Raw genomic sequence first — 18,971 nt, forward strand, 5'->3', positions numbered from 1 at the left:
AAAAAAAGAGTCATTAAGTCAACTGATTCCTTCAGCTGCCTGAATAGTAATGCCACTGCTGGTGCATGGTGGAGCAGGAATCAAAGCAGGGAGTTTCTATTCTGTGCAGAAAATCACCTTCTCCATTTAAGACACGCAACCCAATTTTGCAGGGTCTGATTGTTTGGAAAAAGGTGCATGTGGTATGCGAGTAAATACAGTGATGCTGCTGCTTTCTAGACTTTACAGATCACTTATAGAGTATCCATTACCAACTCATCTGAGCTCACTTTCCATGATTCAGCCTGGAATCCATTAACATTCCCACATATAGGGAGAAAATTATTTCTTGCCAATGTTATAAGACAAGAAAAAAATTCACACTAGTAAAGCAACATGCCCAGGATTCCAGAGCTTACAGTTAGTGCAGAGCCTGGATACAGAAAGAAGGCTTGCTACTCATTCGGTGCGGCCAGGTTTGGGCTTTCGTGCATTTCTAACGGGAGTGAATTACATAGGCTAGGACCTATGACATGGAACTTATCCTTCAGCTTTACAGAGCCAGAAAGAAGATAGCTCCAGTGCAGGAGATTGCTGGGTCAGGAATGGAGAAAATGTGTTTTATTCAATTTGAGCTTAGGCTACCAAAGTGGTAAACAGAATAATACATTGAACATGTGTGATAAATTTCCACTAATCTGCCTCCCTCTGATTTAACAGGTGCATCCTGTACCAGCTAATATTTTTGAGTAACCTTCCAGCAAAGGCAAAGATATTTGACTTGTGCAGTCTCTGAAAAGAACAGCATCTTGACTGTACTAAGGTGGGAGAGGAGAATGAGCAGAGATACAACATTCCTAGGATTGTACCAAGAGCAGGTGTGAGAGTGCCCAGGTCAGCAGATATGGAATCAACTACCTCTCACAATTTCTGGGCAGTGCAGTGTGACCAGACTGCTGCATGCCTACCCAGAGTGACCTCCTACATCATCTCCAGATGGCTCTGGCTCCTAGAGAGGAGCTTGAGGAGTGATAGCAGCTGCATATAAGGTCTTTGAAAGGTGAGGATAAGTTCTGTGAAACAGCAGGCACATTGGATAACTCATTCTCTGCTTAACAGAGCTTCTGTCAAGCTAAGTAGGGCTAGTTTAGCTTGTCTTTTGCTAACTGCAGCTGATCAACTGATCAGTGGGTCCATCATGCAGCTTGAGTTTCAACAGCTAGTTCATAGCTGATAGCAAGTCTTTTGTAAACCTGACAGAGTCTAGAAAGAGCACCAAAATCCAGATGATGTCCCTTCTGGTAAGGGAATGCACGGTATTCACATCACCAATACCTGTTCCTGGAACATTTCCTAATTCTACTGGATTAGTAGGACGTATTGCTGCATCATCACTGTAGTGCACTATCTGCCCAGGAGAAAATGGATACAAATGCCAGCAACAGGCCTGACCTGCATCACCCTAACCTTCTTTTAAAAGCAGTTATTTAAAGTGGGAGCTCCTATAGATCTACTAAACTCTAGGCACATGAGAGACTGTGGATCCTTGAACAAGTTAGACTTCATAACATGTATAATGGAACTGACAGTACTTCCCTGCCACACAAAACTTTTGTAAAAATACACACACTAAAAAAGTGAGGCTCTCAGCTGTTACAGTTATGAGGCCACATGAGTACTTTAGATTGACTGCCGGGATGTGGAACAGGAGAAAAAATCTACGGTATTTCAGGGAAAACCTGGTTTTGTCACCAAAACATCAAGAAACAAAACCGGTGTTTTATGTAGCGCCAACCAGTGGCTTATAGTTTTGGAAAAATGGGATATCATAATAATTTTTAAGCTAAAGTCAAATGATTCAGAATTTAAAGGATCTTTACTGAAAGTTTTAGGTCTAGCACTTAAATCTTGTACCACTATTAGAATCTGAAGAGAGAGTTTGCAAATGCAAATGCACCAACATCATTTCTAATAAAACAACATTTTAAAACCCCAGCTATTAAGTAGATCTAATGCAAAGCAGTATTTGGTGTTTCCCCTTCTCACCAGCAGCACTAGAATACAATTCCCAACATACCGTTGAAATCCACTGGGGATGCCGGTCACAATTTTTACCTGAAATGTATATAAGTGTCTACAGTACAACAAGCACTCCAACAGATGGTATTTCAAACTCCTATGTTTGAACGGTGGCTATGGTAAACGTCCTTGGTCACTACATATTTTAAGCACATAACCTCAACTGATGGAAACAGTAAAGTCTAGATCCTCAACTGGGGTGAACAATGAAGAACATGGCTCTGGTGGACCTTAGGTAGAGCTATACTCTAGCTCAGGATTAGGGCCTTAATACTGAGTTACTGGTGAACACATAAGCAGAGAAAGGCTGTCTGTCTGTTATTAGGCATGAAAGCTCTGGACTTTCACTGAAGTAAAAAAAAAAATGCTTTCAACCTCCTTCAGTGGCCCAATTGCATTAGTACTGCCCTTGTGAACATTTCCTTTTAAAAGTGAGTCACTACCCCAAAATGGAAAGTTATTCTTTTATATAAATAAAAGTTGCATTGAATGGAATTCCCTACATAATAATAGTTCTTGGAAAACTCAGCCCCCTCCTTCCTCCTACCCTGGATTATTGTTTTTCCAGGAAAACTTAGCTAATCAAAGTGGACTGAATTGGGGAGGTGGGGGGATGGGTTGTTTTGTTTTGTTTTTTAACATATCCAGTTTGCCATAAAAGAGCAATGTTTAAAGGCTACATTCTAATTGTTTTACAGCAGCAAAACAATATTTGGGAAAATAAATTTTAGAAAAGCAAGGTATCACCAAAGAGAACAAGTTCATAGCTTGGAAAGTTTACAGATCAACAAGCACTTCCTTCTGAAGGATTTATTATTTCCACTCTTATTTTTATTGTTGCTATTTTGAGCAAGATGGTTAGAAATTGGTTGCAAACTGAAAATACATGTATTCTTGTCAGTGGTATTAAACTCCAGTTATTGACCTTAACTGTTCTTTGAGGGATGGAGAGGAAAGTGCCAGGAGAAGGATTTGCATGGAATCAGCCACTTTGTCAGTCAATTGTCTAAAATCTCAACAGCTCCTCACTATTTCCTCCTGTACTTGCAACACATGGGGGAGGTCTAGCTTGCACCTGTTCTTGTATTGTTTGGAGAGATCTGACAAGAAAAATCTCAGCAACGCCAGGCACTTTCAAAGGGTCACAGGGAATAGAATACAAAGGCAAAGGGGAATAGAATTCAAAATATCTTTATACTCAGTATCATTTTCTAAGGCCCCATCTATACATTACATTTAAGGCATGATTAACCAGTTAATCATGCCTTAAATGGTCACCCCGCCACATGTTCAATCAATTAATAGTGTGATAAAAAGGAATAAGCTACAAATTTATTCTACAAAATATGAATAAATTTGTATTCATAATGGTTTCCTATCACACCATTAACTGAATGTGTGGCCAGGGGCCCCTGTGGCTGGGAGCCCTGTCAGCTAATCAGAGTTTCTAGCCATGTGCACCCCTGAGTCTGGAAGCTCCCAGCTGACAGGGCTCCCAGCTGAAGGACAGCCCATGCACCCCCACAGCTGGAAGACCAGCTGCTGTGATCTCTCAGCTGCAAGGGTGCATGGAGCGCCCCTGTGACTAGATCATCACAGCAGCTGGTCTCCCAGGCTAGGGACAGACAGCATACATCAACCAGTTTAAGTGATCAGAAACTGGCTTAAACCTGTAGTAGAACAGATGCTCAATGCACGTAAACCAGTTTGAAAACAGCTGAAAACAGTTTGAGATAAGTCTGGTTGAATGTAGTATAAGACTTAACTGATTTGGGTCAAACCAGTTTATGCAGCGTCTGTCCCCTTGCTGGTTTAAGTTAAACCAGACACCCCCAGCATCCCGGCATGCTCTCTGGGCTGGGCTGGGAAGGGCTCTCTGCTCCACAGCAGGGCTGGCCCCTCCCCTTTGCTCCCTGGCTGCAGCTCTGGCAGAGACTTGCAGGCTGCTCCCTCCCTCCCCCTCCCTCCCCCTCACCACTCCCTGCTTAGCAGGAATTCTCCCCTCCCCTCTGCCTTGCTGAGAGGTATCTATGTATTAGCTAGCAAACCACATGCTGGCTCCGGTTGGTGTTGTGACAAAGGCAGAAGCAACAGGTAGCTGGTAATGTGTCTCTGTTGTTTCCTTAAAGGGGTGATAAACACTGTTACCAATTCCCTGCTGGGCTAATCAGAGTGTCCTGATGCCCCCCCCCAGCTCAGCACTGTAAAGTGAAGGGAGGGCTGCTCTAGAGGTCCCCTGGCTTCTAGCTTGAGCCACTGCAGGCATGTGCCTGCATTTCTGGAATGAAAAGGGAATGTCTATCCACCTCCAGACCAGTTCAAGTTTTGCAGGTTAGACTAACCTGCAAAAATTGAATCAATTCAAGCTTAGGCTTTTTGAATGTCTGTCCCTACCCCCAGCCACAGGGATATGGGAGGTGCTCCTACAGCTGGGAGCCCCAACAGCTGAAGGGGCTCTGAGCCATAGGAGCCTGCTTCTTGCTAGTACAGGGGGAGCCCAGGATTGGGTTCCTCCTGCACTGGCAATAAAGCACGATGGGATCTGATTTGTGATCCTACAGTCGCACCTCTTGCCATGCACATGGCATGGCAGGATGAGCAATTGTGTGGATGGTGCATTAGATCCCATTGCACCTTTACCTGCATATGTAAAGGGCCCTAAATAAATCAGTTGGAGTATGTATGCTTCTGCCTAGCACCCATTCCCTAAGACAGCAAAGTTCCTAGAAGCCCAAAAGGAAAAAAAACCTTTGACACATTTCACACATGGTCACTATCCCAGGAAAAGGCATTTTTGTGACATTAATTCTGAGCACTGATAACACTCTGGGATCCAAATCAAGAACAACCAGGTCCAAACTCCAAGAGACCTTATGAACTGCATCTGATAAGTGAGGGTCAGAGTCTGTCAGCCTTTTTCACACCAGACTGTCTCGATGAAATCAACACAGTTATTGATTTCAGTCAATGGGGCTACAGTTGATGCCTATTTGCAACAACACCAGTTAATAGATTCATAGATGTTAGGGTAGGAAGGGACCTCAATAGATCATTGAGTCCGACCCCCTGCATAGGCAGGAAAGAGTGCTGGGTCTAGATGACCCCAGCTAGATGCATATCCAACCTCCTCTTGAAGACCCCCAGGGTAGGGGAGAGCACCACCTCCCTTGGGAGCCCGTTCCAGACCTTGGCCACTCGAACTGTGAAGAAGTTCTTCCTAATGTCCAATCTAAATCTGCTCTCTGCTAGCTTGTGGACATTATTTTTTGTAACCCCCGGGGGCGCCTTGGTGAATAAAACCTCACCAATTCCCTTCTGTGTCCCTGTGATGAACTTATAGGCAGCCAAAAGGTCGCCTCTCAACCTTCTCTTGTGGAGGCTGAAAAGGTCCAGGTTCTCTAGTCTCTCCTCGTAGGGCTTGGTCTGCAAGCCCTTAACCATACGAGTGGCCCTTCTCTGGACCCTCTCCAGGTTATCTGCATCCCTCTTGAAGTGCGGTGCCCAGAATTGCACAATAAGAACAATAATCACCTACCAGAAACATTTTCTTTGGACACATTTCCCTGCCATGTATTCAGATGACACTTTTTAGAACAACAATAGTTGTTTAGGAACAACACAGCACCCAGTCATGGATATATTGTCACGAACAAGCATCAACTGTACTGAAGTAATGTCAGTAGCATGCACCTGATTGCAGAACACAGCTCTTCACTTAGCAGTAATTAGTCATATTCATTCAATTATTTTATCTTACATTTTTTAAAAACGTAAACCATAAATAGATTAATTTTATAATAAGCAGACACTGGGTCAAGGACCAGAATACAAAGTGATCCAGATAGCCAAAAGGGACAGCTTCAGGGTTGGAAAAAGCCCCCAGTTAAAGGTTTTAGAAGATGGAGCTTTTGGAAGGGGGTGAATTTTTCAAGGTAGTACATGTGCTGCCCACTTATCTAATAGCCAATTTGCTAAACTATATGGAGTGATTCAAAAGAAATCATTTCTCTCCATTGAATAGTTTGTTTTCTGGTTTGGTACATTTGTCACTTCACCTTTTTCACACTATAACTTCCAGGGACATAGACATCCCAATACACTGTATAATATCTATATAACAGGGCACTTCCTAATGAGACTATGCTGCATTTCCATCAGCTGTTCTACTGCAACAGCCTTCCCAAAATCCTTCTCAAACAAAAATCTGAACTAGTACTTTGTGCCCATGCAATATGGTTTCTTGTTGCCTTGGGTTGTTTATCTGTGTTCAGAGAAGATAAACACAACTGACACCCACTACTTCTTACTAACAGTTTTCATCAATATAACTTAACAGTTTTCTCCAGAAGTCCGCAAGGACCCCCAGCCTCCTCATTCAGCTGCTTCAGACCCCACACAATTAGCTAATTAAAACATTGCATTAGTCACTTAAAAATCCAACCTCCCACCCTCTTTACTATGCCATGCTGTGCATCAGTTCTCACTAAGCAACTATCATTTTAACCATTCACTCCTTTTTGTCTCTTCAACCCACTGCTTGCAGTCTCATCCTTGCAAATGGGACCTCTGCCCCTGATTACAAGGATGGTCACTAGTTGTGAAAGGGCCATGAAGAGGAATAAGGACTCTTTTATTCCTTTGTGGCTGCTTTAAGACTTCCTGGATCCAGAATCTTGGACAAAGCAGGTCCAGGAAGTCCTAAACAGAGTGCTTTAGATTCCCCTACAGGGAAAGGAGCAGTCTCCACACTTATATTGGCTAAATGTACAGTGGAAAGTAAAGAACCCTTCTGAAATGACTTTGCTGTCAGTGGAACATGGTAGGGGTTGAGACCCCAAGGTACAACATCTTCTGAGGCTTCAGGAGGCACCTGCATCCTATTCCTTCCTTACGATAAACATAAAAAATATGACAATGATTTCTTTTTGTGTTAAGAGTATCCTTCCACACCAAAGAACCAGGCAGCAATAGCATCAGTAATTAGCTAATTTTTTCAAAATCAAAGTTACTCTTCACATAAAACAAAGTAAACAACAGAGCTGCATACATCTCTTCCCCCTTGTTTCTTCATTTCACACCTGTTGGCTTGACCCTGGTCTACTCTACTCCAGACTATCATAGCAGACAGTAACCCGGAGAGCAGATCTACCTACTCTCCACTGCAGCAGCTTTTAATGAAACATTTTAAGAGGGCAGCAGGTATCCAGTACCACACAGAAGCGAACTCTCAATTACCTGCTGGAGATCCATAAAGACATGCATCTCTCCTCAGCTCCTGCTATGCAGTACACCTACATGAGTCATGCAACATTCTCCTTGGCTTGTGAATCAGCTCTTTGTTACTCAGGTACCCCACTATAGCATTTATATATAGCCTTGTTTTTTTGTTGGGTTTTTTTTGGTGGGGGGGGGGGGGGGGATTGTTTTTTCTTAAGCTGACCCCATCTCTCTCTCAGTGCTGCATAGAAAGTCTCATTCCCTCTCTCTGGTTCCATTAACAGCTCCTGTAAATACAAGGATAACAATCCTGGAAACTTTTTATGCAGCTATCTGCAAGGACTCTCTAGGAAGGAAGAAAGAGGAACCCATAGCTGGGAAATTTAATCCTGGTATCAGTTAGTAATGAGACAAAGTCCAGTGGCTACATGACAAGAAGATACAAAGGGAGGCTGCATGGTCTATTGAACGAGGCACTAGACTGGAAAGAAGACCTAGATTTTATTCCTGGCTCTGACCCATGAACAGACGCAAGTCATTTCACCTCTGCCTCTCCTCCTCCTCCCACCCTCTGTCTGTCTCCTCTATTCAGACTGTAAGCAAACTGCAACAAGAACTCTCTCATGGTTTAGACAGCACAGTGCCAAACACAACAAGGCTACCATCTCAACAGGACCTGTGATACTACCATTGATATGTATTGATATGTAGACCAAGCTGCAGGCAACATGATAGTATTCTGGGTGAAAACATTTGTTTTAATTCCTTGAAGAGGCTGGTTCTACTTCTCCCCCACCCTCAATATAGGTAAGGAACAAGAAGGAAATACTGGGAAGATTAGAGAGTAGGTGACAACACTTCTATGACCATAAATTTACTCTTGTTGCTATTGCTTTAACAATAAAATTTCATTAGTGCCAAGCATCCTGGAGGTCAAATAGCTGTTTATGATCTCTCCTCTGTTAACTTAACCATGCACACTCAGGTAACAAGAAAATAAATACAAATTACCCTTTGCCTCTGTCAACAAGAAATTGCTGGGAAAATGCCAAAGTTGTTTGAAAGAATAAAGGAGTGATTAATTGGGTCACAATGACTGTTACATGTGTACTTATCTTAAATCCCTACCTCATGCCCTCTGTCTTGCACAGGACATGATTCACTGTCTGCTTCTGAGAACGACCCAGACTCATCACTGGAGTTTGTTCCATAGGATGGCTCACATTTAATCTGGGGTCTGACTTGGTTGTACATTCCATCTCCCATCATGCCTGGCTCCTGATGCTCAGGGGCCAGGAATCGAGCTCCTTGAGAACAGGGGGAAGATGAAAACTCACACAGAGGGAGGCTACAAGGAGAACCACCACTGCCATCCTCTGCATATGAGTAGGAGGAGCATGAGCTGGAGGTCCTGGTTCTGGTTTCCAAAGGAGGAGAGCGAGGGCAAACTTTAATTGGCACTGGGCAGCTGGTGTTAGGCCGCATCCTTCCCGGCAAGTGATCAGCTGTCAGTCCACTGTGGGAATAGGTCTGTGAACTAGGAAGGGATTGGCTGCCTCCAGCCCACAGACCTTTTGGCAAAGTCTCAGAGAGGTCTTTCTCCAGGTTGCTCACACCAGAATATGAATGCACCGAAGTGTTTACTTGGTCACAAGCATTTGAAGAGAATATAACGCTCCTCCTGTCCAGTTCACCTTCCTGCTTACAAAGAGCTTCAAAACCAGGCCCCCTGAGAGGCGATCCTCCGGGGAAGTTGGAAGCATCCTTTTGAATGGCATGGGGCTGTCCATAATTCCCTGTGAAAGGGCTGTAGTCAGTTTTGTGGTCACCCTGAGTTGTCCCCTTTTCAAAAGGGCATGCTGGACTCCTGGCAAAGTGCTGTTGGGAAGTACTTGGGAAGCCAACCAAATCTACATTTTTTGTTCTGTTGAAGAAAGACCTTAAGCAGGAAGGAGAGGACCCACTTTTAGACCTGTCAACACAAGCAGGACTTGGCTGCTTCCTATCCATTTCAACATCCCCCTCTTTATCCCTGATGTCAGGTTCATCTCCAGACAGGCAAAGTGTGATGCTTTCTTCATCATTTTCCTCATTCGAAGGTTCACTTTTAATCTGCCCCACAGCAAGTCCTGATTTGAGGCCATTACCAGAGCTCTCATTACCAAATGTGCTTGCAAAACCTGAGGTACTGATGTGTGATGTGTTGTAGACATTCTTGGTACAAGCAAGCTGATATTTCTTATATCTGGGGTACCGTGTTACTACATCTTTGTCCAAACTGTCTTTGCTATCTCCCAGTATGTCCGAGTCAGGCAACATGCCTTCTTCCTTGTCTACTCCAGAACCAGTGGATTCAAAGTTAAAGGGCTCCTGCTGCATCCTCTCCCTTGGGCAAGATATCTTTGAAGTCTCTGATTCCATAGTTTCCTCCTCTTCCCCATCTGAGTTCTCTTCATCATGCATTCGCTGACAGGCGGTATCCTTTTTGCACAAGAAGAGGCCATCTTCATTGTTCAGCAGCTGTGTCTGAAGAAAGCTGAAGCAGGAATCCTCCAAGTTGTGCATGCGCAAGAATTCAGCACAGTGGATGACCTCTTGGATGTTTTCTCTGCTGAGTAACAGCTTAGCAGTGTAGGCAAACTGTAACAATGGACCAAATCCCCTGGCAGTGACCTGCAAAAAAAAAACAGGGAAATTGCTAGCATTACCATCAGCACAGCTATTGTCCAAAGTCCTTCAAGTGTAGTTAGATAATCTGACAGCTCTAATATCCAGAAACAAATACTGTAAAGTACCAGTTAATCTTTTATCAGGTCAGCAATGATGCTACCTCCAATAATTAATGCTGTTTCAAAATCACGTTAAAAGTTATGCAAAACATTCTTTAGATTGAATGACTAAAAAGCTATGAACCAGGTGCTTTTGCTAATAAGAGGAGTAAATATATATTAACATGTGTGTTATTAACTTTTCAATGGGCACATGGGCTTCCATGCGATGCACTGTAATTACCAACAAGATAAAAATGAAAGATTGATTCTTCTAACCCTGGTGCAGAATGGCTTTTTGGAGTATAAAGGAGTCGCACTTAAATGTGAGCAGTGTTCTGGGAGGAAAACATTTCTGTTTTAATATTAAACAAATATGAAATCTTTCCCCCTCATTAGCTAGCCAACCAAGCTGACTTGTGTCTTCAGAATTGATGCTAGTCAACAATCACCAAGTTGCTATTTACCAGACAGTGGATTTGTGCTGCCCACTGGCTCTCTTCCACTTGAGAAATTCCATTGTTTCTGGTTTTAGTGTGTATTAAGTGTAGCATATAGGAAAGAGACGGGTATCCACATTTTAGCTGCTACAAAACATACTGAAGCCCATGACAGCACACAATTTCATATCACTTTTCTTTAGGGAAAAAATTAACAATGACCAGCAGAATTGTGGGTGCTTCACATTATACATTTGTACCCTGACAGATATGCACATGTGCATAAACTATAATGCATATGTAATATACATCCCAAACTGGTGCAGACACATACATCCTCTCCCTTAGATATACTGTGATGATACCCATACACAGAGCTGTCTAATAAACTGCAGAGCCATGTGACAAATATGGTTATTCAGGCACTTTCAACTGTATTGCTTGTATTCATCCCACTAATGTCTGTTGCCATAGATTTTAATTTAATATTTTTCTAATGCAAATGGCTCTGAAGTACAAGCACTATTCATGTCTTGAAGCAGCAATAAGTTTAATATCGGGTAAGTCCTGAGCATTCCAAAACAACTTACAGCTTTGTTGGTCATAACTGCAGACTTGTGTTAAAACTACCCTGTAAGCCAACTCCCACAGATGTGGTTCATCATCAAGACACAAGGTTTCTGAACAGGAAGGGTGATCCAGTCCTTCAAGAACTATGCTGGAGGCCTGGGTTCAAATTCCCTGATGCACTAAAGACGTCCTATGTGACCACATTAAAGTCACATAGCCTCTGTGCACCTCCATCCTTAAAGTGAGGAGAGCAGTTTCCTAGCTCACTATGGGTTTAGGAGGAGTTGAAGGCTGGAAGCTGCTAAGCTATTATGGGTGTTGGGGGCATGCCTAGATTACACCTATACTGCATTTGGGTGAAGTGATATGCTGATATACCTAAGTGTGCTTTAACATAGCCCAGGCAGTACAGACTTCACTGTAAGTTGTATCAGTCCATCAAGGATCCTGGGTACTTACTTGCCACGGCTCTGCTGCTACTGGTACCTGCCTTGGCTAGACTGAAGCTTGCTCAGGTATGCCCATATGTGCTGCAACCACACCTCAGAATGCTGTGTAGACACAGCTACAGAGAGACAAATAGCTTTCCAGTGAGACATACAGCACCTATTTTAATCTGAGATGTTCTGGCATTCATAACTCCCCAGATTTAGTTTCTGAAGGTCTGTACAGTTGGATTCAAGTATATACAGACAAGCCAATGACTCTGTGAGGTCCACAAATATAGGAACATGAGCTGGGGGAGCCCTACTCAATAATTTTAAAACCATAAATGATTCATGAAGGGCTACCGTGTCCCACACACCTTGCACTTCAGTATTTAGTATAGACCTCACATATTTACAGAATTTATTTAAAAACAAGTCCTTGTTATTTGCCACTTTTCACTTGTTAAACCAGATAATCAAGAGCCCTACATTGCAGATTTAAGAAAGGAAAATATTCTAAATATTATTTAGAATAAATTTAGACAAAGCTTCTAAATATTGCTCTCAATAGGTTTTCTGCATATAACTACTACCTGTAGCTTACAAAGTCCTTCCAAAAGCCCATACAGCCCTGTTTTGCTATGTGTTCTTGGACTTAAATTGCCTAGATTTACAGGTGGATAGTAGAATGATCTCTGCTCTGCTGCTGTTATATCTTCTATTGTTCTGTTAGGGTGTGGACACACAAATGTTTGGAGCTCTTTCAAAAAGGGATTTTTTAAAAAGGGCAGCAGCTGATATGTTCTGTTAGGTGTGAACAAACTGAGCGCGATTCAAATGTAGCAAACGCACTCCACGTTTAACCCTGGAAGAAGGAGCTTTAAAGGTGGAGGGAACACAAATGCACCAGCTACTGCCCCTTTGAAATATTCCCCTTCTAAAAGGGCTCAAAGTATTTGTGTCCACATGCTTAAATTAAGATTTCCCTGAAGGCATACCTACATTTTAGCTCTGCCCACTCTGATTAGCTGCAGCAAGTGGAAATGTAGAATGTCTTATTCACGGGTCATTTTTTTCTTAACATCTTCAATCTGTTGGCTCAGGTAACACTGCACATTCTATAAAAGCTAGCGAACACCGTATGTCTAAGGGCAGTGATTAAAAGAAGTCTTGAGACACGGCAAAAAAGTCCTTGTGGTAGTTACTCAAGCAGACCACTAGGGGGAATGACTGCAAAACAAGTTGAACACTGCTGTTCTGCTCTGCTTTCACCTGTATCCCATTTACTACAGTTCAGGCATTCTCAAGAACCTCATAATGACTCATAACGTTCCAGAGTAAAGCTATCTCCCAAGCTGACTCAGTCCTTCAGTCCCAAAAAATCAAGATGCTAACAAAGAGAGCATTTAGGACATCTGTTACATTTGTTTTGTGCTGAATATTAGAAACGGAGCTCCTGCCACACAAAGAAGGAACTATGGGATACAGATCTTTAAGAGTGTGTGCTGGGAGGGTGGGAGGTGGGTAGGGGAGAAAGCCTAAATGATGGAGAGATGAGAATAACTGTCAGACCTGCATCATGAATTAGTTTGGGTCTTCCACAGTTGCAACATTTCTAACAGCTTCATTATATTCATTTATAAACACACATGGAAACGAAGAGTTACTTTTAAAGTACCAGAATGAGCAAGTTGTCAGCTCTAATAGATGCCCTCAGGGAGGAGTCTCTGAAGTGGTTCAAATCAGAGCCAATGATTTAAACTACATAAACAATAACTTTGATAATAAATGCATGCAAAGCTTGCTGGCAAGTGTTAAGATTAGCAGAATCTCAGTAGCCTGAAGCTGTCTAAATATTGATTTGGCCTCCATTGTGGGTCCACTGTCTTACAGACTTTGGAACTGCTCATATTAAATTCATTGTGACAAGAAAGCAGATATTCAGGCAATGGAAAGTGGTTATAAATATTGCACATTTTGAAAAGAAAAGCTTAAAAGCTGCATATATTACAGCCACACACATACACTTCTGTAAGAACAAGCAGGAATAGTATTTTAAAAGGTGTACCTTACCAATGCACCGGAGTTAAAACAATTAAATAAAACAAGGTGCTGAGTTTTACTAATGGAACTGGGTTTATTGCACCACATTAACAACACCCATTTGCTGTTTAAAGTAATATTAGTCCAATGATTAAAGTAGGCTTTATCACTACAAATAACCTTTATTTTTTTGTATAAGATAGCCAGTCTCCAAGATCTATTTTCTGCCAAATTTGAGAGATGTTTTCCATACCACCTAATCTGCAATTAGATAGGCCAATTTGTGGGAATCTATACCGAACATCTCCTATTTTATGTTCCAGGTTACTACCCTGCTAATAGTGATATGATCATTCTCATCTCTTCTAATACCCATTTCTGGTGTAAGAGATTGAGTGCAAAATAATAGAGTCAATCTGTGAGTACGAAGACCCTAAGCAACAAAAATAAGCCAAGGTACAATAGCTTGTGTGCACACGTGTTTCTGCTAGCTTTCTGCAAATATGCTGCATTCTTTTCATTCCCTCTTCATAGATTTCCTGTTTTTTAGATTTTTAGCTATTCAAAGTAGGGCTGGATCCTCACCTGTATCTTAAGGCCAAGGAAGTTGTAGGCTCTATGCTCAGCTACATAGGAGATTATTCTGTTTTTCTCTTGTGTCACCTGCTGCATCCAATTGGATTGGATATGCATCCTATGTCCTGTTCTGTGGCTAATTCTAGACAGCCTCATTCTTTTGCTCAAACTGTAGAAACTCATGCATGAGCTATCGAAATCAGTGGTTCAATCCCCTTTTCTGTCATGATGACAGGGGTCACGTGTGCTCCCAATGATCAACTCTTAACATGGAGCACAAAGTTATTTTAGTACTGTGAACTAACATGAACCACAGCCAGCTGGGCATGCAGAACAGTGCAATGCTGAGCAAGATGTTTACTGGACTCTATATGCAGCAAAATGACCATCATTGAAAAATAGGCTAATCAGCATTAGCTCTTAATGGCAAGTCAGGCTCATAAATTAAAAAAAATTGTAGAAACTCAGAAGTCAACACTTCAGATCATTCTGTCTCTGCCTTTGTTCCCTCCAGAGCAACATTGAGTGTTTTGTTCTGTCTAGTTGTCACTGATTTAAGTGCCGGACTTCCACCACTTCCTCTGGGAAACTTACCAGAATTTACTTATGACCTCACTGTTAGGATATCTTTTCTTCCTTATTTGCCTCTCTTCTTGTTACATTTCCTTGAATTGCTCTAAAAAATTCCTCTCCCACCTCAGCATATATACTCTTCAAATATCTGAGGAATAATCATACTCCCCTTACCTCACATTCTCCCTTGCTTGGTATTAAATCATTACATCAGTGGCGGAGGGGGGTAATCCTTTTGGCAGGCATGCCACAAATTAGCCCTGCACCTTCCCCAAGTGCCACTCTAATACCTTTCCCTTACCCAATCTGCTGCTCCACTTTCTGCTTCCTTCCTTGTGCTTACTGCCTGATTGGATGCTCTTCTTTCTGCTTCCTGCCCTATCTGCCACTCTGCTGCCTGCCTCTGCTCCCTGCCCCAATGCGTTGCAAGCCACACACAGAGACTGTGTCACTTGTGGTACCCATGCTGCAAGTTGGTCACCCCTCATCTAAATCATTCAAGTATCTAAGGATACCATCTAGGTTTATTTAGAATTATAATTATTGTCATTATTTAGAAACCCTAAATAATCTAAGGAAAATATTAATCCCCATCATTCAGGGGTGAGAATGGGAAATAGGTTAGATATAAGCTGGCAATACAAAACATTTAAAAAAAAAAGCCAGCCCCACTTTGGGTTAATTATGCAGATATATGGAGACATTTTTTTAATATAAGAACACCCTAAATTGCATGGAATATTCTAGGACTAGGACTGATTTATGAAGAAACAGGGAAAGAATTAAATAAGTAATGATGACTAAAATGGAAGGGGGCACCATTTACAGTAATCTGAAGAATTTAAGCACCCAGGACAGGAAGCAAATATTCAGGATGCTACAGAGGGAGGGATTGCTGGGTGCAATGGAAGGAAACTGAGAAAGTGAAAATGTAGGCAATTTTTTTGACACTGAGTGTAGCAGTGGATTATATTACAATGTGAAATGGCTTCCCCAATTACAGTGATAGATGCCTAATTGCTTAAGGACTTTAAACTGAAACTTTGCAAAGCAGTGAAGAATATGCTGCAAAGAGCCATTTTATCTCAGCAGGGGTGGTCCAGATTATTTGGTAGATCTTTTCCAGGCCTAATTTTTGAGACCATGACAATGAAACCGTTCAGAAAATAACAAAAAATTAATGACCAAAGTATATGCTGCTGCTTCTTCTAAAGTAAAAAGATTCTGGGTGTTTAAATAGAAAGTCTGTGGTGGTCAGGGAGGGTACCAGCAGGATACACAGCTAGCCTACGGCATACAAACATTTCTGTAGTGTTTTAGCCACACAAACATGCACTGCCTTTAGCATAAGCGTGAATTACAAGGTCAGAACTTTGCAGTGCTTTGCAAACTCAGAGGTAGATACCTAAACAGCTTAAGACCCTGAATCTTAGGCTCTTAGGTACATGATTAACTTTCTGCATTTGAACACAGTCACTTTGAAGCGAACAGAATTACTCGCGAGTGGAGCATGAAAGTTCTCGCAGGATTATGGATCACGTTGATAACATTTAGAAGCTAAAATTGAAAGGCCTCAGAGCATCTAAAACATCTGTGTCTAAAAAGCACCTTACTTATTTTAAGCCATTTTTGTGAGGCAGGAAGAAAAACACACCTTGAATACCAAATTCTGAACTAAACAGTAATTAAAACCAATGCATTATAAAGGCAACGGAAGGTGCCTGTGCATATATGTTTTAAAGTGAAATCAGAAAGAGACTATTCACAATTATACTGTAAATGGTTTGATATAATACCATCAGTGAAGCTCTAATGAAACAACAATTTATAGGCATGTGTAAAGACATTTTTAAACCAACTTCAGAGCTGAAGATTGTTTCCTAAATCCTCAAGCTTATTAGTCAAATCATTAACTGTCTCACTAGGCCAATATGTTCCTAAAGCTGTAACTTATATAATCAAGCATGTACTAGGAATAGGAGATAAGATTAGTGACAGTTAACTGCTTCTATATTTTTTACACAACCTGAAGAAGGTCTCAAGGATTAAACATCACCTCTAATCTGATTTGCTATAATTAGCATAGGCTTTATTCTTTTTCTTTTGTAGCCAATTGTGAGCATAGAATGTGCATTAATTTCCAAGTGTAATCTGAGAACTCCAAACAGTACACTGCTTTGCAGTTAAGAGTTATGTGACTTCCTTGATATTTACTTATTTTTTACTTGGAATTATGTGGTCTGGCAGATCTCATTTTTCCCAGCCTGGGGTTATTCATTTTGTATCTTTCAGCCAATTTACAAACAAGCTATAGGGGTGTAAGTTGTAGCTGTGTTGGTCTAAGGACATAGGCAGACAAGGTTCTTTGGGTGAATCTGATACCTTTTATTAGACCAACTTAAATAGTTGGAGAAAACTCATGGGGGACCTAAACTACCCTGACATCTGCTGGGAGACGCAGACAGTAAATTCCCACCGTTCAAGCAGGTTCCTATCCTGTGTGCAGGACCTCCACCTGATGCAGGAAGTACATGGTCCCACTAGGGGGAAGGCCTTACTGGACCTGGTACTGGCAACAGGGGATGACATGGTAGGTGACCTACAGATCAGTGGTCACTTGGGGGACAGTGACCACCAAATAATAGAATTCACCATAAGGCCTAGAGTGGGAAAGGTAACTAGTAGGGTGGAAGTGCTAGACTTTAGGAAGGCTGATTTGAGCGAGCTCAGGCGCTTAGTCAATGACACAATTAAGAGTAAGAGATTTGGCGAGATGGGAGCCCAGGAAGAATGGCTGTGCCTTAAGGCAGTGATCCTTTGGGCATAGAGGAAGACGATCCTGATGCGGGGGAAAAGGGGGGAAGGGGCCAAGAGGCTTCCTTGGCTAACCAAGGAAATCCAGAGCAGCCTAAGGGCAAAAAGGGGGTCATATAAGCAGTGGAAACGGGGAGAAATTGCTAAAGAGGAGTATACCTCCTCAGCTTGCAGCTGTAGGGAGGCAGTTAGAAAGGCCAAAGCTACCATGGAGCTGAGGATGGCATCTCAAGTTAAGGATAACAAAAAATTGTTTTTCAGCTATATCGGGAGTAAAAGGAAAGCCCAGGGCGGTATAGGACCACTACTGAATGGGCAAAAAGAACTGGTGACAGACAGGGGGGACAAGGCTGAACTCCTCAATGAGTTCTTTGCCTCAGTGCTCCTAAACGAGGGGCAAGACAAGCCTTCCCCCTAGTGGGACCATGTACCTCCTGCATCAGGTGGAGGTCCTGCACACAGGATAGGAACCTGCGTGAACGGTAGGAATTTACTGTCTGCGTCTCCCAGCAGATGTCAGGGTAGTTTAGGTCCCCCATGAGTTTTCTCCAACTATTTAAGCTGGTCTAATAAAAGATATCAGATTCACCCAAAGAACTTTGTCTGCCTATGTCCTTAGACCAACACAGCTACAACTTACACCCCTATAGCTTGTTTGTAAATTGGCTGAAAGATACAAAATGAATAACCCCAGGCTGGGAAAAATGAGATCTGCCAGACCACATAATTCCAAGTAAAAAAATAAGTAAATATCAAGGAAGTCACATAACTCTTAACTGCAAAGCAGTGTACTGTTTGGAGTTCTCAGATTACACTTGGAAATTAATGGGATCGTAGAGAGACAACAGCAGAGCACCAGACCACCAAGCGTTGACCCAGAGATCTTGCAGAGTCACTTGGAAGGACTGGATGCATTTAAGTCGGTAGGCCCGGATGAGCTCCATCTGAGGGTACTGAAGGCACTGGCTGATGTCATTGCGCAGCCACTGGCAAGAGTATTTGAGCACTCATGGTGCATGGGCCTAGTCCCGGAGGACTGGAAAAGGACCAGCGTGGTCCCTATTTTCAAGAAGGGGAGGAAGGAGGTTCTTAGCAACTACAGGCCAGTCAGGCTCACCTCCATCCTTGGTAAAGTCTTTGAAAAGATTATTAAGGCTCATATATGTAAGAGCCCAGCAGGAAAAATTATGCTGAGGGGAAACCAGCACAGGTTCGTAACAGGTAGATCATGCCTGACTAACCTAGTCTCTTTTTATGACCAGGTTACAAAACACCTGGACACAGGAGTAGGGGTAGATATAGTTTACTTAGACTTCAGAAAGGCCTCCAACATGGTATCCCACCCCATACTGGTGGACAAATTAAGAGGCTGTGACTTGGATGATTACACAGTCCGGTGGGTGGCAAAATTGGCTAGAGGGTTGTACCCAGAGAGTGGTGGTGGACGGGTCAGTATTGACCTGGAAGGACATGGGCAGTGGGGT

General features: G+C 42.4%; 1 protein-coding gene across 9 annotated transcripts in view; it reads right to left on the bottom strand.

The window, feature by feature from the left end:
• Positions 1-18,971, bottom strand: part of BACH2 (BTB domain and CNC homolog 2) — a 274,189-nt gene that overhangs the window by 26,427 nt on the left and 228,791 nt on the right. For all 9 annotated transcript variants that reach the window (XM_059732064.1, XM_019496904.2, XM_059732063.1 and 6 more), the window contains one exon: positions 8,404-9,948. In XM_059732064.1, the coding sequence (XP_059588047.1) occupies positions 8,404-9,948 (1,545 nt within the window). The remainder of the gene's footprint in view (positions 1-8,403; positions 9,949-18,971) is intronic.

This window comes from Alligator mississippiensis, chromosome 1 (genome assembly GCF_030867095.1).
Source record: "Alligator mississippiensis isolate rAllMis1 chromosome 1, rAllMis1, whole genome shotgun sequence".
Taxonomy (NCBI): domain Eukaryota; kingdom Metazoa; phylum Chordata; order Crocodylia; family Alligatoridae; genus Alligator; species Alligator mississippiensis.